At 43.4% G+C, this 26,656-nt stretch overlaps 1 protein-coding gene across 2 annotated transcripts in view; it reads left to right on the forward strand.

Annotated features, from left to right (window-relative positions):
• Positions 1-24,039, forward strand: part of RNF41 (ring finger protein 41) — a 402,719-nt gene extending 378,680 nt beyond the window's left edge. For both annotated transcript variants that reach the window (XM_086963875.1, XM_086963877.1), the window contains one exon: positions 22,021-24,039. In XM_086963875.1, coding sequence (XP_086820001.1) covers positions 22,021-22,372 — 352 coding nt within the window. In that variant the 3' untranslated portion in view covers positions 22,373-24,039. The remainder of the gene's footprint in view (positions 1-22,020) is intronic.
• The last annotated feature ends 2,617 nt before the right edge of the window (positions 24,040-26,656 follow it).

Genomic DNA, 26,656 nt, shown 5'->3' on the forward strand with positions numbered 1-26,656 from the left:
AGACCTTAAAAATGTTTGTAACATATCTCTGTCCTTTAGTAAAAAAGGACCAAACTTGGAACCAGCCAATCAGTAGACTCCACCCTTCAGAACCTTCCTGGGAGAAGCTCCAGTCCCTCAGATTTTGTACCGTGTGTCATGCTAAGGGAGTCTTCACTGAGCTCTGCCCACTTTTTCTTCTATTCTCTCTATTTTGGAGTATTATTCCAGTCAGGTTTCCTTCCAACTTAGTGGATCTGTCTTGAGGTGATTTAAACTGATGCCCACCATGTCAGATACACCTAAAAAAGGTCTTTTCAGAGCCTGTGGCACTTGCAGGAAGAAAAGACTTCATATTGATGATAAACACAAGGACTCCCTTTATTGCCTGTATCCTGAACACCAGCCTAAGGATTGGAGGTATGTCGGACTTTCTCCACAAAGACTTTGAAAGATCGTGAAGGGAGGCTTCTTTTGTGGCTTCAGAGGCTTAAAGAAAGGGACACAGTGATCTTGGATTAGGAAAGTGATGCTTCCTCTAAATCTTCCACTAAATTTCCTCAAAAACGACCTTCAAATGGCCCTGCTGGTTAATTGTTGCAGCTTCCTACAAAAGCGCCAAAAATGTCTTCTCAGAAGCAGTCGGTCTGCTAGCAGAGTTTCTCACAAAGAAAAGAACTTTGTCTTTAAGAAAGCCAGCTTCAGAACCTTCTACTCCACCTATGAACCTGAAGCATATCTTTAAGAAGCCTCCTTCAGCTCCACCGATGGGCAACTCGTCGATGAATAAATCCTCTCTTGGGGTGATTGTGGTCAGATAGACTGTGTCTACAATCTCTACCATCACTGTCTCTTCAGCTTCGATGTCTTCGTCAACATCGTCGTCAGGTCAGGCAACTTTATTGTCGACGAAGCAGATTGCCTCTTCAAGGTCATCGTTGACGTCAAAAGGCAGATTCCCAACGACGGTCCGTCAATCGATGACACAACTCGCATAGTCTATCTCGTCGACGGGGACCCTGATTGCGTCGTCGTCGACAGCAGAAGTGTCATCTGTGGTCTTGACGACGGCATCTACTCAGCTACAGTCAACAAAGATACCCGTCTCCGACGGTACGTCGTCAACGAAGGCGATTACATTGACGGACAAGGAGAAACAGCCCTCGACGATGAAGGACATTCCGTCAACTATCCGAAGTTTGGCTATAAAGCAGCAATCGTCGACAACACAGTCGACGGGAACAGAAAAATTGAAAAAAATTCAACTCACTCCAGCTTTACCTTCACCTAGTCAGGTGCAAGCTCTTATGCCATCCCAATATCCAGGAGAGGATGATGAGGAAGAGAGCTCGGAGGAGGATAGTCTTTTTGGGACAGCCTTAAGCCCATTGGAACTTAATGTCAAGTTTCGGGAAGATTCTGATGATGATGAAGAGGATTATGGTCATCAGTATTACCATGCACGGCAGCAATATTAACATCAGGACGTAGTGTACCTTCCTTCAAATATGATGGATTTACAATTTATCCTGGCAGACTGTAAGAGGTTGCCTCCAGAGGAGAGTATCCAACAAGCTCCTCCTCCTTCCCTACCCTCCCTTCCACAGGCTCACTGGTTAGAGCAGGCAGACCCTGAAGCAGAGGTCCGACCCGGGACCAGGGTTCAATTCCTGACGCGGCAGGGTGTTGAGCTCAAATGTCCACAGACTCGATAATTCTCGCTTCGGTGCCTGACCTAATCATGGGTTCACACTCTGCAACTCAGGGCATTAAGCTTGCTTAATCTCCACAACGGCCCCCCTGCGGCGGGATGCCTGGCTTTCACCTTGGGGATGCCCTGTAGGGGCTATCTCACAGGGAAAAACCAGGACGGGTTCCCAAGGCAAGCGCGGAGATACCCCTTCGGGGGTCGATTCTGGCGCTATATAAGAAATATAATAATAACAGGCACGGGCTCGCTCTCCTCCTCTACAGTTGGGGTCCCCAATTGTTCAGCCTTCTCCTCAAGTGGCTATTGTGCAACAGGTATAGTCTCTGGAAGAGGAAATATAAAGATAAAGAGGAGAGATTTATCAGGACGAATGGGATTCCTACATTATTCCCACCCCGGCATCTCCTCTCCATCAAGTGGATTCACCTCCGGAAGATATTGGGGGTTTCCATAACTTTCTGGACAGAGTGGCAAGATGCTTTGATTTACCAATGCCTGTGCAACAGAACTGTTTACTATGATTTTAAAGAACCTTACAAAAAATCAGTAAGGTCTATGCCTACAATTGATTACATTTGGAAAGAAGGATTGAGGATAATGCAAAATCCAGCTCCTGTCCCACCTGTGTTGCCACGGCTGGACAAAACATACAAAGCTCCGGATGACACTCTGGCATGCTTAATAGGTCATCCAAAACCCGATTCAGTGATCTTGCAAGCAGCACAGACACCTTCTAAAAATCCTTCAGCTCCTCTGACCGCTGCTCCCGATAAAGGTAGAAGAGTTGACAACATCTGGAAGCATTTTTCATCTGTCAGCCTTGACAGTATGTGCTGCGAATTATCTGGGATGTTGTAATAGGCAAATGTGGTCGGACATGACACTATTCCTGGACAAACTTCCACCAGAGGACAGGGAAGATGCTAAGAAGATTCTTCTTGAAGGTGAGAGGTCCGCCTCTGAAGTAATAGGTGCTATGGATGTAGCGTCCACCGGTTCCAACAGCTAGTGGGAGCGGCCGTCTTGAGGTGTCAAGGTTGGCTGAAAGCCACTTTATTCAGACCTGAAGTGCAAACAAAGATTCTTGATCTGACTTATAACGGGAAAGATTTGTTTGGCAGCCATGTAGATGAAGCTTTACAAACTAATAAGAAGGACACAGCTACCACTAGGTCTCTAGGTAATTTACAGTACGGGAAAATGCCTTTTTGTGGCTCACGAGGGAAAGGTGACTAATCATACAGAGGAGGCTACCAACAATCTAGTTACCCGGCCTATTCTTCCTCTGCCCAACAATATATGCCCCAGTTTACTCACCGCCAAGCACCTGCGGCTGCTTACAACAAGGCTTACTTTAGAGGAAAATCGGGATGCCAGGGCAAGGAGACCAGTCGCCGCCAATGACCTCCCACAGCTGTCTGACTCTATCCTGCGTATCCCATCCTCTGTGGGTGGCAAAATATCCCAGTAATTTCATCAGTGGCAAACCATAACATCGGACCAATTGGTCCTGAATCTAATCCAATTTGGACATTGTTTGGAATTTATAAAGATCCCTCCACCAACTCCTCTGCCCCGCTTTCAAAAGCACCTGCATCTCTTAAAGATGGAAATAACCAACATGTTGCAAAAAGGAGCAATAGAACAGGTTCCTCTCAAACAAAAAGGGAAAGGTTTCTACTCCTGTTTCTCCTTGATCTGAAAGAAGATGAAGTGGAGACCAATCTTGGATCTAAGGAACTTAAACAAATTCCTCAAAAAGCAATCGTTCTGCATGATGTCTTTTTAAGATGGGCTGCTCCTCCTCAACGGAAACGATTATATGGCGCCCCTGGACCTCCAGGACTCATACTTTCATATACCCATATGCCAAAATCTCAAAATATTCCTAAGATTCACACTGACAGTCACTATCAATTCCGCATCCTGCCTTTCAGACTAAAGTCTGCACCTTGCGTCTTCATGAAATGTCTATCGCCAGTTACAACTTATCTAAGGCAACATTACGTTTTTCCTTACCTTGATGACTGGCTTCTCAAAGCCTCAAAACAATAGTTATATCTAGGAGTCAAAGAAGCAAAGAGACTCACTGTGAAAGCAAGGCCTCAACATGGAAAAACAATAAGTGTGTTAATGCAGACCTGAGCATGCACCCAAGTGTGACACAAATGTGTGAGCTAAAGCTCGAGGGCATGGGTAAATTTTCCCATCAGTAGCCACTCTGTACCGCCCTTATTGACATCATTTGGGTTCTCCTTGCCCAAGGGACAAAGAAAAGACAGCCTATTAATGTTATTGAGGCTGTTCCAAAACACTAGCAATGATGTGATGTCAGTACTAGGTATTGTGGATAATATGGGTGGCGACTGAAAAAAGCAGTGCAAAAAAATAAGTGTAAGTGAAAAAACAATTAAAATTGTATAGTACTGAGTAGATATGAAACTTTAATTTTCTTCTCAGTTTTCCAAATCTAAAAACTAAAGTGCAAAAACAAATTTAACATAATATCTGTGAGCAATGATGGTCGACATGTTTCAGCATTATGTAGGTATACTACCAATGCTTTCTCAGGACCCGTTGTTAGCTACTGCTACTATAAAGTGAAGTTAAAAATTGTCACCTGCAAAATCCAGGTCAAATTGATCCACCACAAACCATTTGTTGTGGTGATGGCGCTTCACCCCACCTGGCTGCAGCTCAGGTATAGAGGAGCACCGCTCTGCCCGTCGGTGTCTCCGGACCAGCTTCTGTGCCTCCCCAGACACAGTGATCTGCAAAGACAACATTTAATTAGAGCGCTCACCCTAATAGTAAAGGCTTTCAATTAATGAACCATAAATACAAGTTTGAACAGCAGTGACATATGGGCAAAAATATTACCTTAACAGCAGATAGTCTCCTTCCCTGATCCATAATGTGGTACTGCAAACCGGCAGCCAAAGGGTTTGTGCTGCAGGGGGTTGGGCCTACTTGTCCCAAGGACAAAATAAACATTTAACTTGTTCCCCTTGACCCCAAACAACATGTCCTGGGCAGCGGGCTATAGGAATTCCACATCCCTGTAATACTGATCTCTTTAACCTCCAAAACAGTTTTCATAGATTGCAATGCAAATACCTCTTTGTGTGTCCTCCCAGGGCATAAGTCCCTAATTGGCTGCAGGTTTTTCTGACCTATGGCCCCCATCTCCCTGAATTTTACAGGTCTCAATTGATTAAACACTGTTTTGCTGCTGGAATCTTTTCTGGATTCACATGCTGTGCATTATTCCGCCATCTAGTGGTTGGGTCCGGAATTGTTATGTTTGTCCTTTTGTTTGTTTGTTGGTGGGCATCGACTTGCTTCCTCTGGAAGCTCCCACCTTTGGTCGCCATCTTCAGATTCTTTTTTTCCGCTGTTGGGTCTGGATCGATACGGAAGTAGCGCCTGATATTTGGAGAGAAGAATTGACAAAGAAAGGAAAAACGTCCAGAAAACAGCGATAAAGGATTCAACGTACCGGACTTGGAATCGAGGGGCCAGAGTGCACCAAAAGGTGAAAAGAACAGCCTTCAACGACAAACTGAGAATGCACATACAGGGGGCTTCCTGTGTGCAGTAAAGGACAAGACACCTTTCAAGTTATGCAAGAATTGGCATCATAAGTACGCACAAAAGGACTGGATCACCGAAGTGACGATTGCATCACCCCAAAGACTGAGGGTAAGCGGGAGACAGAGAACCATTGCTATGAGACCTGGGCCTCTGCAGCAAAGAAGAGGACCATGTCACCGAAGGGCCAGAAGTCGACTAGGACAGATACGACCCAGTCGTAGATGTCGAAAAGAAGACTTTGAAGGAGATAAGAGCACCATCTACCTCTAAAAAGTTAGACGAATCAAGAAAAACAGACTCCAGGGCCTCAAAGGGAGTTTCAGCATCAAAACACTCGACGTCTGCAGTTGCTTCCAGAGACAAACACTCCATCTGATCCTTGGACAAAGACTCTGACGGCGAAGACCCTCGAAAGATCAAAGACGTTGAAAGACGATCAAGAAAAAGACGCTTCGGCATCGAAGCGAGAGGTCACAACAGCCTTCGACTGCCTTGTCTGCGTCGTCCAGCATGAAAAGGAAGGCAGAAGCTCTCAACGTCAAAACTTGCGCGTCTGAGATCAAAAAGAATAAGAGGCTGGTAGCAGAAATGGCAAGTATTTTGCAACGGAAAGAGTTCGACAAAAGCTTGAAGCAATTCAAGATACCGCTGAAAACTTCTATGGAAGTGGAAAAGAGCATCGAAGAGTTACTGCCTCCAATGACGCCAGAACCGCTCGACGAGCAAGAAGACGACAAATTCATCTTCGAAGAAGAGGAACAAACTTATGTTGGCTTAGGAACCTTGGAGGTTCAAAACCTACAATGGCAAGATCTCGACGCAGACTCCCCAGCATAGGCGGTGGAGACATATCCTTCGAGGCCTTCACCACCTGATATTTGTATGTACAACCAAATCATCAAAAAGGCAGCGGATACCTATGGAGTACAACTGGAGGAAGAAAACCCCAAATCATGTGTTCTACTAGAGACTTTGATGCCTACTCAATCAAGGAGCCAATTCCTCCCTGTGCTGCCAAGTGTATTAGATCAAGGAAAGAAGCATTTAAAGATCATGCCACATGTAAGGCAAGAGGAGAGAAAAAATACAAACATTCCTCAAAAGACGCTATTTACATCAAGGAGTCAGCGGCAGCGGACTGCATTTTAACATCCATTGCTAGGAAAAAGGCTAATGTACCAACCACCATGGGTACACCACCAGACAAAGAAGGCAAGAGGATTGACCTTATGAGGGGAAAGTTCTAGGGAAGTGCAACAAATCAGTGGCGGATAGCAAAGTCAAATACATTGCTCAGCAGGCATGCATTCCAACAGTGGGATGAGGTAGGAGAGCTACTAAAGCACCTACCAGAATAATTCCAAAAAAGATCAAGCCACGTAGTGGAAAAAAGAAAGAACATAGCAAACACATGCTTAAAATCGACCCTAGATAGTGGAGAGCAGAGAAGATCCCGCTGGACGCACTCCCGGAATTTGCGCCCCTTGAGGGCTGGCTGCTCCAGGAACAAATCCCAGAAAGGGCAGTATCCTTCACGTACAGAACATTGATGAACAATATAACAGACAACCTGAATAACCTCAAGAGGAAATGGGAAAATGAAGTGGGGGAAATGGACAACGTCGACTGGGACACGGTTTTGGTGCACCCTAGGGAGGTGGCTATCAGGTCTAGATTACGGCTCATCCAATACAATGTTCTGCATAGGACGTATTACGATAGGGTGCGCCTACATAAAATGGGTAGGATAGGAGACACACGATGCTTGAGATGTGGCAGTATGGGAGGGGACTTATATCATACCATTTGGTCCTGCCCTACGATCCAGACCTACTGGGAAGAGGTGCTAGGTGAGCCGGGAGAGATTCTTGAGGTCCCCCTACAGATGGACCCGAAGTTGGTGCTACTAGGAATGACAAATGATGTTGATCTTGCCCGCCCCATACTGATCTTCCTGGTCTTGGCCCTGGTTGTAGCCAAGAGAGATGTAGCTAGGTACTGGGGAGCAGAGGCACCACCAACACTAGATGAATGAAGGAGAGGGTTGGATATCTATATGGCAGCGTAGAGGGTCACCTATAAGGCGAGGGGATGTCCCAAGAAGTTTGGTAAAGTTTGGGGTAAATGGAGACGATATCATGGATTGGGTGGGGGGGGGCTATGAACTAGGGCACAAGGTAGGGTGGGGAAGGAAGAAAGATATAGGAGTGGGGGAATATAGGGGATGTAAGGACTTGATATGGTGTAGAAGTATACAGACTGTAACGAGATTGTTTGAAAGAAATGAGTTTTAGAAATAAACATGGACCCCCTGAATGGGATAAATTTCCTGGGTCAGGGTAAAGCAATATGATGCGAAGGTAAAAACCCAGACAAATTATCTGACAAAGCGAGATATAATTGGAGAAAACAACTTAAGGAGAAAACACAAACAAACTATGATGGCATGAAAGATTTCATTATACTTATAAAAAATTGATATTAACATATTCAATGATACAATTATTATTAAAAGTTTTTTTTAAACGATTTTCCAGTCCAGTTGATATACAATAATCAGGGAAATATTAAAGCATTGATGTTTCCCAAAATTAATCGAAGAAGCTGATGTCTGTCAACGCGTTTCGACAAATACATTGTCTTAATCAGGACAATTTCAGCAAGATTCTAAAATTAAACAGATAAAAATTTTAAAGATTCTCCTTATGTTTGATACAATACAGTCATTGCTATTCAACTTAGTCGTATTATAGTCTATTGCCAGAAAGATGATAATTTAACATGATAACAGAGACATATATTATGATTCAAAGAAATGCCTATACTTAACAAAATGATCATATACATTCTGGAGACTAATATAAATATTCAGAAGCTCATAGAATGAGAAAAAAGAGCACATTTTAAATAGAAACCAGGGTAAAAAGAGACAAGTTAAAAGGTTACTGGTGCTATTCTCCTAGCTAATTTTAGACCAAATTCCTAATTTCTTATAAATCGACCTTACACTTTCTAAAGATGCCTCCAGTTGTATCTCTAGGTAACACCGTCTGGTGATTGTTTTTAAGACATGTGGGAATCTTATTTTTTATTATAAACAAAAGGTACATTAGACCTAACTTACTCGTACTGTATCTTATTGGGAGATAAAACTCTTACCTTTAGACTTGAAAAAATGGGTTTTCAGGAGTAAAAAAGTTTTGACTCATAAAAAAGGAATTTCGTCTTTATTGCTGCATACAAAATAACATACAGAAAAGAGCCAATTAATATATTTTATGTTTAAGATCAGGGATAACATTATCCTGTCATGCCTATTTATCTATTTCTTTTATGCCTTGGGGTGATACTCCTAAAATTCTATATATATATGTGCATTTAAAGTTGGTCCCAAATTTTAACCACAATTTCAAAAGGCAGTTGGTTTAGGCATTTCGTCATATTTCCGTGCTCTCATTACCTTTATTATTGAATGCCGAGATGGTTTTACCCGCTAGGAGAGGCAATTGTGGCGACATGTGTATTCAGGAACTCATCCACAGTTCTAATAAGAATTCGGGTCAAAGATTATCTTTAAAAAACGAGACGTATACAAGCCACTATGTTCAATGTCAAAGTTTCCTCATTTCAAGGCGTACCTATTCTTTTCTTTCCACACCCTTCATAGCGCGTCTTTTAAAATATGCCGCATTTGTAGGGGACACTTTCAAATTGAAGCAATTATCGGTCTTCAACACTGTCAAAGAGAAATTCATTGTATAAGGAACTGATCGCAGTGTCAAAAACGGATCGCAGCCTCAATAACACAAACCGAACTAGGAATCACCATGTTATCGCAAGATTTTACCTTCGATTCACGAAATAATACTCACGGAGTCCTCTGTTTTATGCGATAATCCTTACGACTTCTATTCAGATCTTTAAAAGCACATCTCACTTGCAACGTTCTAAAAAAGACTTAAAGAAAATACACCGTATGTCAGAAATCTTCGACATGACGAAGGTCGCTGTGTGCTACCGTCAAACAGGGAAATATTACCTGCAATTAAGAGTCACACATTCAAAGGAAACAGCAAAGGATTCCTAGCTACAGACGCAGGGTAAGGCAGGTCAGGGAAAAGGTCTCTGCTACTGCTGACCTAAAATAAGACCATTATCAAATTTTACATTTTAGCTGTGATGGTATTAGCCATGTTTACATCTGGCTATAAGCGGCAGATTTTACCTGATAGCGTGGCCGTTCGAGTGTGCTGTACGATCAGGACTTTTACAATACTTTATTGAAGTTAATACGGCAAAGTTTCACACACATATATGCGTGTTCTTAAATCTGCCAAAACATAATTATAATAGGATTTAGTAAAAATCGCTTATACAAGCTAAAAGTTTTTTTAGGGGATGTGTCATTCGTTCACAGCGCACATACCTCCTCAAAGCTGAGTGTTGACTATGTATCTGGCGTCTGATAGCTCGTCTGTATTGAAAGCTTCGTCTGCTCGAACCAGATTAGTTTATATATGCATGTGACCTCTCAAATAACTAGCAGGTGTGGGAGCTTCCTCTCTTAAAGGGCAAGGTGATCGTATACCATGAATATATTTAACAGAATCAAGTCATAAATGTCAGCGGTAAATGCAAGCGGCAAATGCACCAATGATTATCGTCCTTTTCTCTGACATTATCGACAGTAAGCAAATAAGGATTAAAACCACAAATATTTATAATTGCTACTATATGAACCTAAATAATACCATGAATACAGCAAAGGTAGAACAAGCTAAGAGAAGTGTCTGAGGGGTCATTACGATCTACTTCTTGTGGAAAAATTTACATAATTGCATTTTCCCACGGGAGCTCATTATTTAGCCCCCGAGTAAAAGTACCAAGGGAAAATATCCAATAGACTTCTTGCTTTTTTCTGATCTTTTCTCCTCCTTTGTCATTCGTAATGTGGATTTTTTCCAAAATCCGCCATTGTACATCTGAGGGAGAATGTTTATGTTCCACAAAGTGATTCACCAGAGGGGCTGTATATTTCAGAGTTTTAATTGCAGACCTATGCTCTGTCATGCGTTTCTTAATAGCGTGTGAGGTTTCCCCTACGTTGCCCAAATTACAAGGGCATACGATGAGGTATACCACATTTCGCGTATTGCAGGTCCAGAGTTCTTTTGCATGAATGGTACTGCTATTAAATACCATAGTCTCGCCAGTGATGATCTGATCACAAGATTGGCAAGAACCACAGCGAGAGGTACCTTTAACTCCATTAGTCCCATCAATGGATTTCTGTACATAGGGAAGATTTTTTTCAAGCTTAATGAAGCTTGAACGCACTATAAGATCTTTTAAGTTTTTATTTCGGCGATGCGCAAACATAGGTTTGGCAAGTTTACTGTGGGTCTGGTTAACATTAAGGAGAGGCCAGTTTGAATTGATTACCTGATTGACGATGGCATCCAGAGTGGAATGTTTAGTTATACAAACTAGTTTCTGATCTTGCTTTTGCCTTTGCGCATTGAACAAGGAATCACGGTCATAAAACCGTGCCCTTTTAAAGGCTTCCCTGACTAGGCGATGGGGATAATAACCTTGTTCCAAGAACTTCTGCTTCATTATTATGGACTGGGTATCGTAGTCTTTAAGATTCGTACAATTCCGTCTCGCCCTGAGGAACTGTGAAAAGGGAATAGTATATTTTTGGCACCTAGGGGTGATAGCTCTTGAAGTGCAGTAAGGTATTTCTTGCTGTTGGTTTTGTGTATAAATCGACCTCTAGGCAGCCTTCATTATGCCTGATATAGATATCTAGGAATTCCACCTGAGATGAATCTATGTGGGCAGTAAACCGAAGATTGGCATCGGTAAGATTGAGCCATGCTAGGAAATCCTTCAGAGTCTGTTCCCCATCGGTCCATACAAAAAAGATGTCATCAATGTACCGGTACCAATGGGAAACAGACTCATAAAAGGGTGCGATTTCATTATGGATGAATTTGGACTCAAATAGTGACATATATATATTCGCTATTGAGGGTGCCATGGAAGCCCCCATGCTTACACCCGGTGTCTGCAGATACATATCTTCTCCAAATTCAAAAAAGTTTTCATTCAGAACTAGGGAAAGGCATTCCTTGATGAAGGGTTTCGAGCAGGGTATGTGATATTCGTCAACAAACCACATAGTCGCATCAATAGCTTCCATTTGTGGAATGTTACTATATAAGGATTCGATGTCTAAGGTGACCAAGACATCTGTGCATTTATTGAAAGGGAGATTTTCCACTTTAGAAATTATATCCCCTGTGTCTTTGATGTAAGATAGTATAAGGGGAATATAAGGACGCAAATCTTTGTCTAGGTATTTAGAGACCGCTTCAAGGGGGGTTCCTATCATGGATACAATTGGTCGATAAGGGGGGTCATGTTCATTCTTATGGATTTTTGGTAATCCATATATGCAGGACACTTTCTTTTCTGATTTATTCAAGAATGCATATTCCTTTTCATTTAGAATACCTGCTTCATGGGCTTTCGTAGTCACTCTGATGATTCTTTCTGTAGGGTTTAATCTAATCTTTTTATAAAACGCTGGATCGTTTAGCATGTTTGTCATATTGGTTTCATATTTGGTGGAGTCCAACAGGACTATACCGCCCCCTTTATCACTGCTTTTAACAATGATAGATTTATTATTTTTTAATTCATTGAGGGAGATGTATTCCTCCTTAGTAATATTATATCTCGGTTTGGGTACAAACCGTCAGGCTTGTTCTAGACGATTCATAACAACTTTTTCAAATATAGCAGTTTCTGGGCCTATTTGATCCAAGGTTGGAGTAAAGGTTGATGGAAGAGACACTATATTATGTATTCTATTATCTTCTTCTAATTGTTCATTGTCAGAAAATAATTTTCGCAGTCTAATTTTTCGGAAAAAGGAATGAATGTCTTGATATAATTCAAAAAGGTTAACATTGGAATGAGGAACAAATGAGTCCCTTCGTTAATAGGGACATATCAGTAGTTGTTAAATCATGTGAGGACCGGTTAAAAATAGGTATCACATCCCTTGCCTCCAATACTGTTAGTTCCGAGTTTCCAGGAAATGATGAGGTTCCTGGGGATACTGGTGGTTCTGGTAGTGACCCCTCGATTGATTTTGGAATCTGACCCTTTGGCGTCCCCGTTTCGCACCGCGCTGGCCTGAAAAAGGCTGGCGGATGTTCCTTCCATGCTGAGATAAGAGGGTGGGGGGTGGTCGAGATGGGAGTGATGAACGGACATGTTGTATCTGTAATGTTGGACTATGATAAAATGCGAATTAAAAATGTTTTAAAAAAAAAAATCGATCCTAGATGCTGCAGACAAATGATGATCAGCATCACCGAAAGAAGGCACGCAAGACTGCGAATCTCCGGTTTCAAGCCAGAAGTGCAGAACAATATACTGAACTCACAGTTCAATGGAGAACAATTGTTTGGAAGGGTCGTGGACGACAAGCTGAACCATTTTTAAAAAAACGAAACCGCATGATCAATGGGCGCCCTACAATTCAGAGGCATGCGTAGAGGAACCCCCTCAAGGAGACCAGCGGGCAAAGGTAACCATCACCCTACAACCTTGCATCAAACATATCAACAAACTTACCAAGGAGTAAGCCAGGGACAACAACCAGGGCAGCAGCAAAATTGGCTATACCAGCAAAGAAGACCATCCTTTCGAGGACGTCCCCGGGAAGATGCCTTCAGCTAAGAGGGGGAGCTCCAAACACAACAAAGTGACTGCATTCCAGAGCCTGCACACACATCAAGAACATCACGGGGTATGCTTCCAATAAGACAATCATTAGAAAAACAACATCCTATAAACAAACAGTTCCTACAGCATACTACACCAGTAGGAGGCAGATTAAAGTACTTACTCCACAAATGGAGGGAGATCACCTCAGCCAAATGGATCTTAAACATAATACAGTAGGGTTACTGCATAGAGCTAAGGACACAACCTCCAAACAAAAGACCAAACAAAAAGATATTCAAAATTATCTCAGCTACTCCAAGAGGTACAAGAACTAGAAGCCGAAGATGCAATATAACCGGTACCACACAAGAAAAGTAACATCCTAGTTCCAAAAATAGACGGAAATCTGTGTCCAATTTTGGACCGAAGATTTCTCAACAAATCCAGAAAGACTCCAAGGTTTATAATGACAACTCTGCAAGAGGTGATACCTCAGTTGCAAAAAGGAGACTACATGGCAACCATAGACTTAAAAGATGCCTACTTGCACTTTCGCATGAACAAAAGACACAAAAGGCTGTTAAGATTTGTGGTCAACAAAATACAATACCAATTCAAAGTGCTAGCATTCGGACTAAGATCAGTATCAAGCGTGTTCACAAAGTGCCTAGCTGCAGTAGTCGCTCATCTAAGAAGGCAAGGAATCCATGTATACCCATACCTAGATGACTGGTTAGTAAGAGGTAAGAGCAAGCTCGTACAGTCTCTGCACACAACATATACAGCAAGTGATAGAGACTCTAGTTCAACTCAGATTTTCCATAAACTGGGACAAATCTCCCCAGAGCCAAAACAAGAGTGTTCTTAGGAGCAGAAATAAATACAATATTGGGGAAGGTGTTCCCAAGCAAGAAGAGAATATTAGCCCTGCTAAAAGAGACACATCTATACCAGGGGGGGCACACTCTGACAGTAAGGACACTGCTAGGAATGATGGCTTCATGCATTCATTTGAATCCCAACATTAGCTTACACATGAGACAGTTCCAAGAATGGCTTCAAGCACAATGGTCACAAGGAACAGAGTTGGGAAGATCGTGTTTGTCACACAGACACTTCATCAGGAAATACCATGGTGGAACAAAACAAACATAGCACAAGGCAGGCCTTTCACACAACCAACTCCAGCAGTGACCATAATGACAGATGCTACCCAGGTAGAATGAGTAGCGCACATGAACAACCTCAAAGTAAGGGGATTGTGGACACAGCAGGATGCTGTAAAGCACATCAATATCCTAGAGTTAAAAAGTGTTCCTAGCCTTAAAGGCCTTTCAGAAAGAGCTCTACGGAAAGACAATGTTAATACAAACAGACAACACAACCACCATGTTTTACATAAACAAGCAAGGAGGTACTCAATCTTTAGCATTCCCAACTCTAGCTCAGCAACTTTGGATGTGGGCAATCCCAAGGAACATAAACACAATAGCAATACACCTGCCAGGAAAGGACAATGTAGAAGCAGACAGACTGAGCAGACAAACGTCATCATCCCTCGAATGGGAGTTGAATCAAACCGAACTCCACAAAATTTTCAGCAAATGAGGAACTCCGCAAATCTGCCTCTTTGCAACACATACAATGTGAAATGCCAAAGCCTTGCAGCCAGGTAACGTTTCAATCAGTCCCTGGGGAATGCGCTATGGATAGACTGGTCAGGGATATTTGCATGCGCTTTTCCCCCTGTTACCACTTCTACTCGGAGTGATCAACAAATCAAGATCAGCCGCATAACAGCGATTCTCATCGCACCACAGTGGGCGAGACAGACTTGGTTCTGAGAGCTGATGAAGATATCTCGAGGAGCAATGCACAACTTGCCAAAAAGGCAAGACCTACTAACAATGCAAAAAGGAAAAGTACTATACCAAGAACCCGAGAGCGTAAGCCTTGTGGCATGGCTCCTGAGGACATAAAATGTGCACACCAAAAACTGTCAGAAAGCACAGTGGCAGTTCTAAGAGGAGCAAGAAAGCCAACCACAAGAAAATGTTACACAGCAAAATGGAAAAGATACTCTTAATGGTGCCTCGAACGCCTTTCAGAAAAGATCACAAGGGGAAAAAACTGTTCTGAAGTACTTGACACATTTAATACATAGTCAACTAACCTACACATCACTGTAGGTTCACTTAGCAGCAATTGTAGCATATACAAGAGGGCAAACCGGGAAGAGTTTCCTCACTTCTTATGTGGTAAAAAGGTTCCTAGAAGGAGCAAAAAGAATCGCACCACCAAAGACGGTGCCTGCACCCACATGGAACCTAAATACAGTACTTGCTCAGCTGATGAAAGCACTGTTCGAGCCACTACACAAGGCAATGCCACAACTGCTCACACTAAAGACGGCCTTTTTAGTAGCAATAACATCACGACGTGGAGTTAGTGAATTGCTTGCACTACCACTACAGGAGCCCTACTTCCAAATACACAATAGGATTGTCATGAGAACAGATCCACATTTTATTCCAAAAGTGGTATCAAAATTCCACAGAAACCAAACTATATAAATTCCAAGTTTCTTCCATAAACCACAGACACAAGCACAGAAAGCAGTCGTGTATTACATAGAAAGAACCAAAGAACACAGGAAAACAAAGCAATTCTTTGTATCTTTTGCTAACAGTTTTCTGGGAAGACCAGTGACCAAGAACACAATTGCAAGATGCATTGCACAAGCCATACAGTTATGCAACAAACAAGCTGGGCAGACATTACAAGGGCCCCGCTGGCTCACTCAAGGAAGAAAGGCGCAACAGTCTCATTTCTGGACAATAATCCAATTCAAGACATTTGCCCAGCAGCAACATGATCTTCAGTGCACACGTTCACAAAACATTACTGTGTGGACATTCAGCTGAATAAAGAGCATAAGTGTGACAAAAGGTCTTACTACATCTATTCACAAACCAGCGCTCATCTTCCACCCAGCCACCACAAGACTAGCAAACCGCTGCAACGTCTGTGCACAGCATGTGAATCCAGAAAAGATGTAGTGTAGTTCCTATATTCCCAATAGGCTTAGCGCATTGGAATAACATAAACGATAGTTTAGACGTAGGACTGAAGTCGACTAGGTCTCTATTGAATATGTTAGACTTAATTGTGAATGCCAGCTAGCTCAGAGGTCACTAGAAACTTTCTCGAGTAAACAAGAAGGGATTAGTTTCTGACAACCATATAACATGACAACTTCCCCAAGAATAAGAAATATAAGTGTGTAATCCATTGGCCCATTTGTTTCAGTTTCAAGTTCTCTAACAATGGAAAGGAGTACATCAGAGTACGAGGACTGCTGTGCTACCAGAGCTGGTTGGTGTCTGACAGCTGTATTCCCAGTGGTGATGGAAGATCATCGAAGTCTATCCCTTGATGTAAGAGATGTTTACCTATCCTAAAGCACCTAGAAACTCCACTGTCTGCATTTCACAGTACAGAGGGGGAGAGGTTCAGGGAAGCATCCTTCATGGATAAGTTCATACTGAATAGATTGCACTGTGCTTTGAGAGCACAAATCTGTGAATTTCCTCTAGAGCCAGAATCAATCCTACCTTTGACTACCTTGATCACTACTGCAGGTGGAGACCACCTTGTCTCCAAATTTTACAAACTCTCTATCATTAATTCCGGCTAAAAATGCTAAAATCCGTGAATGCTGGGAGCTAGATTTGGGTAATACTATTGCGGACACTCGGTGGTCCTTTCGTTGCTCACAGATTAGGGAAATCTCTCTGAACAGTCGACTCAAGTTGCTCCATTTAAAATTCTTATGGTGGGCATACATGTTAATGTTAATGTTAAGGGAAATTTATTGAGCGCACTGTCACCATGAGTTTCCTGGCGCTGATAGGACACTGAGGTTGAGCAAGAGGAGTTTAGTGGGGATGTGAAAAGAGCAGTGTTTTTAAAGATTTCCTAAAAGATAGGAGGGAGCAAGAGGTCTTGAGTGACAGTGGAAGAGAATTCCATAGCTTGGGAGCCAGGTGAGAGAAGCTGCGACCGCCAGATTTAGTGAGTTTAAACCGGGGGATAACTAGAAGCTGAAGGTGGGTGGACCTCAAGGTGCGGGGAGGACGGTAAGGGGTGATCAGGGACTTCAGGAAAGCAGGGAAGGGACCAGTTAAGGCTTTGAAGACCCCACGAAACTGCATTCCATAGATCCTACAAGGCCAAATACATGCCCCAAGTGCTGCGCGCTTTATGCAGATTTTGCGCATATGATTTGGAATTGTGGCAACATTTCTGACTATTGGAGGACGATGTATGTTACTTTGGGCCTTAACAAAGTATTAGACCTCACCCTACCCCACAGGTTGCCCTTCTGGGATACGTGAGGAACATCACTAAACAGTTACGCCGATACACCTCTATGGCATTATTGATGGCAAAAAGGGAAATTGCTCTCTCCTGGGGAAACAAGTGTATTCCCACTACCAAGGCACGGCTGCTAAAGTCTTAGTTACTGCAACATAAATAGTGACCTGTTTGCTCCTACCCTACCTGTGAAATCCAAACCTAAAGATATATGGGACCCCTTAAAAACATATTTACTAGAATCTGTGCAGACCTCATCACCTCAGCGACCTCCTGGGATAGTTCCTACTGGAGTGGGTTGAGGCTCCCCATATTTTCCCTTATCCGGCTGTTCAATCACTTACTGCATGACAGATAACATGAGTAGAGTGGTGGCTGAGATCTGACTGTTTATGACAAAATGGTAAATAAAGTTAAAAAAACCCTCCCCTCTCTGCTGAGAGAGGGAAGGAGTCTTCTACCACTTCAGGACCGATGAATGTTCAGAAGAAGCGCGGTGTGCAAAACTCCATCACAGTAGGGGCTACCACAAGAGAAAGTTTGCAGAGATCTGAGTTTCCTGGTGCCACCAGGCAGCAGTCCATTTACTGGCTGGTACTGCGCACCATGGCCAAAGATTGCTGGAGCTCAGTTTGGACTCTGATCCTTGGCAGCATGACCTGAGTTGCTGTGCACAAAGGTGAAACTACTGCTTGACCTAAGCATCATTCGCCGGAGAGTGAGGCATGTGCTGTGGGTTGCTATCCAACCATGTCTGGTGTTCGCATTGACGCGCCAATCTGGACTCGATCAGCCCAAGCAGGGCTGTGGCGATCTTTGAGCACTTGTTACATTGCCCTTGTTTAATTCAAAGTCTCCCGGAACAACCATCCCTGTCTGCGAGACATCATCCCAGTCACAGGATGAAGGGCAAAAGTTGCCTTTTCGGACATGCAACTGCCCAAAGAGGTCCTGACTAACTACCAGCTTTCTATCTCTCAGGAGCAGATAAGTGGAGGAGTCCGGTCAGCCACTCTAGTGTGCCTACCTGAACACAGACTTAAAAACATCACTTAGTGAGATAATGTGAACTGAGAGCCTTCACATTCGAAGTGTTTACTGAAGTCTAAACATGCTTGACGTTGAACCTGAAAGGGAACTGCCTAGACTATATGGGAGACACTGGCTAATAGTAGGAAGCTGCATCTATAACCTAAAGGGCTCAGGTTGCTAAGCCATAGTTGGACAGGCCCTAGAAAATATTTTATGGCAAGGATTGTTTTATAGACTGTGGATCTCTGAAATGATTCTACAGCATGGTATATTCTACTTATATTGATATCCATTGTGTGGCACTACACTACACATTGCACATCATACGTTTGAGAAAGAGAACATCAATTCACCAATTGTCCTAGGCAGTGCTTAATTTTTTTATTTTTTTTTAAAGTGTCTGTGCCCAAAAGTTTACTTTTGAAGGTCCTGCCCCTTCTCACCACTTGGACAGGGACTGCTCACTCTGTCTGGTCACCACCTACTTAATTCATCGCTAGCACCTCCCCCATCTGTAAGTGAATGGGTTTAGAGGACATTGAAGTACTGGTAGTGTTTAGTGCAACTGCCTTCTATTGAAGGAATAGGGAAAAAAACATACTTCAGTCCTGCAACATAGCCTGCAATGGGCTCCAAGCCAGACAAGGAGTTGGTAAGGCAGAGCTTGTGTATGTAACATGTTTATGTCCACCTCAAAAGGAAACCGGCATATATGTGGAAATGGACACCTGTCGTATGCCTTAAACCCTGAAGGGAACTGTGCTAAACATGTTTGTGCTTGGTGAAACAAAAAAACCCTTGTTCTGATTTTAGGTCTTGCTGAGCCAGCGCATGCGCTGCTCTGCGAGACATTTAGTAATGTGCTTTTAAAAGCGCTACCCCAGGCTTCTGCTACCCTAGCGCTTGCGGTCACACACGTTAGCACGCGCACTGCCGCCAGCTTTCAGCTCCCGAGGCGCCATTTGGAGCGTGATTACTTTCACTTTTGCTGCTGCTGCGCGCGCACCACTTGCGTGTTTGCAGTCGCGCGCGCGCACCCCTGCTTTTACTTTTGCCGACCTGTTTTTTTATTTGAGTGGTTGTTACTAAAGGCTTGTTACTTAACTGTAGTAGCTTGATATGTTAAGCAATTCCATCAGGCAGCCCTGTGTTGTGTGAAAGGGCAGTGTGCTTAGCTTGCCATACTTTAAGAAGACACTCGACTTTGTATGCTGTGCTTTTGTTCTGGAGCCTATCCCTGGAGCCACACACTTCATGCGACTGAGCGTTTCATGATTTTTCCCATTCTCTAAAGCCGCCTGCCAAACCTGAGGGGCTCCAGATGTGAAGGGAATAGTCTGCACCAAGCCTTGTGTGAAAAGTCCACATCTGTTGTACTTTATCAGGAGTCCTTTGGCAAAGTGTGTGAAACCGTGCAAACTTTGTGATTCTAACAGGCGGGTTTCACATCCCGCTTTTCTTTTATCAGCTGGTTGTCTGCCTCGACATTCTCTCTTTCTATGTGAACTGCAGAGGAAATGGCACGAACCAAGTTAGGGCTAGTGAGTACTTCATTTTCTTATCCCAAAAGCTGTTGTAATGCAAAGCAGGGCTGGGAAGGCCAGTGAATCTGTGTATTGCCTGTTCTTGTGGTTTGTACCTAACCTGTGTGGTGTGTCCATGAAATACCAGCCCACAATGTGCACAGCTGTCAGACCAGTGTGTGTGTGTTTTACCCTTTTCGTCCATTCGTGCCTGCTTCCAAAACTGTATCTATTGGTAAGTACAAAAAATGTCCAATTGTGGAGGTGAGAAAAGACAGGATGGGTCGTCCATCCTTTCCAAAATGTGTACATTAAGAACCATACATTTGGCCAGTAGTAACATCGGTTAGTGACATTCTCTTAGAAACGACAGAAGCCTACAATTGAAAACATGTTTTCAGGCATCCCCCTGCGGGTGCCACTGGCGCCATTTGCATGTAGCCTAGCAGTGCAATGGTACAAACCTGGAACAGTGCTTAAAAAAAAACCAGCATTGGCATAGCCAGTAGGTCTCGCCTTTGGGACCTTATAAGTATTTAGTTATGCAGCACAATATCCTTACTGCAACAACATTAACTGTTGCATGGCTTAACACTTATGAGGTTCCAAAGGGGAGACCTATTGGCTATGCCAATGCTTGTTTCTCAAGTTATAGGCAGAGGAGTTTTACCAATAGTTCTGACCACGTGTCTTACCTTCACAGACAACCGTAGGATTATCATGCCTAGAGCGTCAATACCATCGACCTGTGGAGACCACTAAACTTGTAGGATAGCACAAAAGGAGGCTTACCACCTAAATACATAATGGCGGGCATTATTTACTACTTGGACTTGTTTGATGTGTTCATTTCTTTTTACTCTCTATTTTCAGGTACCGAATGTTTCATGGCAAGTTGCAAATATGCAATGTACGGTGAAACAAATGTTTCCTTTATTTTGTCATTTCTCTTAAGTTGTAGAGGTAATTGTTTACATGTGTATGTAGAGTGCCATGTATGTATGACATATTCTAGTTAAAATAATAAAAAACAGCCCTTTGGAGACCACTGCTATGAAAGCAAAGTGTGTAAACCTGAATAGCCAGGCTGCTGTGGTGAGCGAAAGCCTTATCTAAAATAGTATATACCAAGGTCGGACTGTCCTACAGGGCACTCTAGCAGTGCTCAGTGGGTTGGCCTGACAGCCAGTGTGTGGGCCTTTTTTTTGGCTGTCTGAGACTGTTGTACGGTCTGCTGGGCCAGTTTTTTTGCTGTTGATTTCCCGAAAATTAAAACAAATATCCTCTGCAGCAATCTCAATCCATGCAGTCTTCCGTACCTTGGGAAAACTTTTACAGCGTACCTTTACTTGTTTGAACTGCTTCAATTTGCAGATATTTAACTACTTTTTTTTTAGCTATCTAATTTACTAATAAAGCCCGCTTCTATGTTGGTACCTGACCCTGTTTTCTGTCCCTTTCTGAGCCTGGTATGTGCTAGTGGATAGATTATCCAATGGTGGTGTGAGGCAGTTTGTGCTAAATTAGCAGGAGCAGGTAGCTCCCAGAGGGCAACTGGTACCAGTTCAATACGGAAAAGGATCTAACATTCCCAAGAAAGCATTATGGAAAATAGCGTTTCTGTCAACGTACTACCTACTGCAAAGTATTCTTATTTGTTTTTATCCGCATTTAAAAATAAATACCAACAGGAAAATTAATGTTTTTAGGTCTGTATGTATTTTGTAAATATCATTAAAAACAGAAAATTCTGAGCCTTAGTTATAGATGAAGCCAAACCTGGTCTAGTTTGATACAGTGCAGAGCAACGGCAAACTGCTACAATTTCCTTGTGGCGTTGTTGCCATTGCTCAGCAGGCGTTGCACTGGGCAACTCATGTTACCAGGAACTTGAGCTGTCTGCATCACCCCTCCACTGAATTCACATGGGTTAACTAGTTGTATTGTTTATACGTTTTTATATTTTCTTTTGATAGTTGCACATAACATGAACTTTCTTGTCATGCTTTGAAATTAGCCATCTATAAATTGTCACTAATTTCTGCTCTCCTTGTCTTATAGGTGGGTTAACTCTTTGCAGCCGGCGCGGGTGACGAGATGGGGCGGTATGATATCCACGCCAGATGCGGTGCTGCAGGCAGTCATCAAACGGTCACTGGTAGAAAGTGGCTGTCCCACCTCAATTGTCAACGAGCTCATAGAGAATGCGCACGAGCGCAACTGGCCACAGGGCTTGGCCACGCTGGAGACACGGCAGATGAACCGGCGCTATTACGAGAACTATGTGGCCAAGCGTATCCCTGGAAAGCAGGCAGTGGTGGTAATGGCCTGCGAGAACCAGCACATGGGGGAAGACATGGTGATGGAGCCTGGCCTCGTCATGATCTTTGCGCATGGAGTAGAGGAAATCTAAACACAAGAGTATTTTAAACTAGTAAAGATGTGCTTTAAAGAATCTTCTCTCCTTTCAGCAAGCGTTTTCAGCTTGAGAAATAAAAGGTGAACCTTGTGAGTTTTGCAGTGAGGCTGGTCAGCCGGGCTCTCATCCTCTATCTGGGCATTATCCACATAAGTGTATGGCTTTATAGGAAACAATATATGTAAAGTATAAACTTAAGTAAATTGCAGGTAGGTATGTGGTCCCCGTCGAATCTTTCTCCATCATACATGCAAAGTCAGTCCAGCCCACACCTATGTGAACAGACAAACTTTTTAGAAGCAGAAGTCCCCTCTTCATGTATGACTTTATGGAAGTACAACCACGGAAATTATGCTCTCCCTGGCCTTGTGTGAAATACTGATGCTCGTAATTGATGTGGAGCAAGACTTTGAAGGGCTTCTGGTGGTGGCGTGGAAGCACAGAAGGAAGGTTGCAAACTGCAGGCATTAAGCACAGTGTTTTAGTGCACACAACCCACATTGAAGTACAGTGAAAAGGACAAGTTGGTGGAGTACGTTCAGGGGGAGTTGGCATACGACCTGCTTCTCCATGTCTTGTTTTCTTTTTGAGCTGCTGGCGACAGGAGTTGGCAGGTTGGGGCAGACCATTCGGGCCTGTTCATGTGCCTGCTTCATTTATGGATGCTGAAAATATCCTCAGGCCTGTTCTTGTGCTGTGCTTCACTTATGGATGCCGAAAATATCCTCGTAAAAAATCTAAATGTCACTGCACCAAAAAGCAAACTGAACTCTAGCTGTTTCACTTTGCCTTTCATCTCGAATTTCTGGGCCCTGATAAGTGTACCAGGGTGTGGTAATCCTTCTGCAGAGCTCCTGCCGCCTTTTGCTACTGAGCAACACAACTGCGTCAGATGGTACTGCTGTGGGAGGTGGACATGGATATGGAGAACAGAAAGCTACAGTCCTCTTTAGGGGGATACCAGACACCGAATCCAATTGAAGTATGAATTATCATACTAGAATTAATGCACCCAGATTTACCCCTCGGCTGACAAGTGGTGGGGGAGGGGTGTTGTTACAAGAGAGGAAGATGGTTCCTTACCCTCAGTAATTTTCTGTCTTCATACTGCCTTTATGTGTGCCCATCCTGCTGGCATTCATTTGAGGCATTGCTTCAGTTTGTCTCTTTGTTTCACACTCCCAATTGAGTTTTGTTTTCTGTTGCCGGTGATGACAGTGGCTCTATATCTTTGTATGTCCTTTTTTCTTTGTTTTTTTTTACATACAGTGAGAAATTTGTTTAAAAAAAAAAAGTTTTCTTGTTGAACACTATCTTATTTGTATGTTGTATTTAAGTTCATTTACCTGCGGGAGTTGGTTGCCTGAAATGGCGCGTTTGGTCGCCTGAAATGGCGCGTTTGGTCACTGTAGCTAAGGGACTTCCATTGTGAGTTCTGGAGGGACAGATCCATGCCACATCTTTAAAATGACCATTACTTAAGTGAGTCTTATTTAGAATTGTATATTTTTCGTGTGTGTGTGTGAATTCCTAAAATGGGGCATGGTTCTGATTCTCCTGAACCTGCATCTGGCATCCCTTCTCTAGCCTGTTGTGTCCATATTAAATGAAATACTTTTTTTTTTAACAAAATAAAAAAATTCAAATCAGGGACTCAAAAAGTTTCAAAGGCTGAGAATCACTAATTTGGGGATGGGAGGGGATGTCGGAATTTGCTTGTACCCTCCTTTACTTGTCTTTACAATAACGTTTAACACACACACATCCACTACAGTTCCCCTGGGGATAGTCTGAGATGTGTTTAGGGACTGGTGCAGTGTGAACAAGCATTTGTGAAACCAATAGGTCATGCCTTGGGGGACCTGTTGGCGTTGCTAGCGGTTTGTAACAATGCTGTACAGCCTGGCTAAAGAGAAAATGAAAAAAGGTGCTATGACGGCTTCTGCTTTTTGTGGCAAAGTGAGCAAGGGACTCACGTCTGAGCATACCCTGCCACACTTATGGCGGCCAAAAGCGGTACAAAAGGGGGCGGTGATGGACGGAGCATCTGAATCAATCAAACACTCACACCCAGTCAAACGATCTGGGTTTAATCCATCACCGTTCTTTAGCCCACTCTGCCACCCCAGTTCAGACATGGCTATATGCAAATCAGTCTGACCCTGTGCCGCCATAAGTGTGGCAGAGTATGCTCAGACGTGAGTCCCTTGCTCACTTTGCCACTGGATTCAAGCAAGCCGGGCTGAAGACGGCTGAAATGCCAGAAACCGGTCCTCGGAAGCTTGTTTCCGGTCCAGGGAAGGCATGGCTTGGCAGTTCGGGCTGGACTGGTCCCATGAGGCACCGGGTCAGACTGATTTGCATATAGCCATGTCTGAACTGGGGTGGCAGAGTGGGCTAAAGAACGGTGATGGATTAAACCCAGATCTTTTGAGTGGGTGTGAGTGTTTGATTGGTTCGGATGCTCCGTCCATTACCACCCCCTTTTGTACTGCATTGTTAGTTGTAGTCTTGATTGTCTCTGCAAATATGGAGTTGGTCATTGAAAAGGTACAAAGTTATGCTTATGGAAAAGACATTTCTCTCGAAGGGGATTTCTATGTGTAGTCCTAAGCGTTGAATAGTCCCGCCCACCTGGGGGGACCCCAGAGCACTTTTTCCAATAAATCTTTAAGTGCTGATGTTCACCTTTCTTCAGGAATGCGTGCATAGTCCCGTGAGAATTTTATTGTGTAGCTTATAGGATTAGGCTACAGTGGTCCAAATCCTTCAGCTTGTTGAAACATAAGGGGAAAAGTCCAAGTAGACATGCATTGAATGCAATAAGATTTTTTTCCCCTCCTTTCAAATGAGCAAACACCCTCCTGAGCTCAACTTCCTCTAGTGCTAATATCGTGGGGTCTGTTTTCAATCAATGTCTGCGCCAAGATACCAACCAGCACCATGCATCAAGAGCTGACCACAAGGTTTAATCATCGGACATTATGATTTTCTGTTAGTCTCCCACAAATTCCAGAATGAGCCAAATTCAGCCTTCCTTCTATTCCAGTTAATCTTTTGCCCCAGTTCCCTGAAGTCTCATAGAGTTCCACCACTCCCTCCAAGTTGCACCACATTTTGCATATTCCCCTCCTAGCCAGGAGCATCCAATAAAGTAGCTGATAGAACCTCTATTTCCACTCCCAAGATGTCCGAATTGTCTTGCCCACATTCCTCCAGAGGTTTTCCAAGACCGGACAGCTGGCAAACCTGGGTATCATCCGCCTCTCTGGCTCCACACCTCTTAAATTTGGACTTCCCAACACCTCATATCCTAATCAACTTCGCCGGGGTCCAATGGACTCAATGTAAAGTAAAATAAAGTGGTTTTACACATGTTTTTTGTAGATACACATGCTTTTCATACTCCTGCCATCTACTGTTGGGTCTGGATGTTTGCAAGTTTTCTTTCAAACAAGTCTTTCCAGTCACAAGGTAAGGTGACTCCTCCTTTCGGTGATAGTACGAATATGCATCAACTTCTTTGGGTTTTTGTTTCCCGCCATCTGGGTTGGACGTTTATTGCTGCGCTCCGGTTTAAAACCGTTCTTCGGGTTCCCTTTCGGTGTGCAATCCACTGTACCCTCAACGGTACTCTCGTACACATTTTCCTGTTCTCCGGGTATCAAATCGATTCGGAAACCTTTATCTTCGGTCAAACATCGTGAGTGACCCTCTGCCCTAGCCACGTCTGTCTACCCTTCTACCGATGGAACAGACTCCATTCCAATTCTGCCCTGGTGCCACTCCAAGTACCCTCGCACCAATCTACATAAACTCTGTAACTTGTGCCTCTCACTGGAGCACAAGGAAGAGGTTCAACGCCTGTAAGCCGTTCCGGTTGAAAAAGACTCTAGGCAATCATCTGGCTCGATGAAGAGAAATGAAACACCAAAAGCGTTCAATATACTCCAGATATCTTCGGTGAAGAATCCAAACATGAAGAGGTTGACACGTTGGCAGCAGAAGAGGAAGAAGCCTTCTCTGTTCCAGAATCTGATTCTGAACTCAAGATTGATTTGGAGCCCGAAGACGAGCCTCCAGGATAGGGTACAGTGAGTACTAAAGACCATTTACCCCACAAAACCTCTTCCATCAAGTATGAGGCTTTGGCACCACGTCTGCTTTCGGGCCTTGGTCGGCACCAAGACGATATTTCTGATGCCCTGCCCTCTGGCACAGTACCTAAACAAACAGTCAAGCCTCCTCGCCCAGTATCGAGACACCCAAAGTAGTCGT

The sequence above is a fragment of the Lissotriton vulgaris genome, chromosome 1_1, assembly GCF_964263255.1.
Source record: "Lissotriton vulgaris chromosome 1_1, aLisVul1.2, whole genome shotgun sequence".
Lineage (NCBI taxonomy): Eukaryota > Metazoa > Chordata > Amphibia > Caudata > Salamandridae > Lissotriton > Lissotriton vulgaris.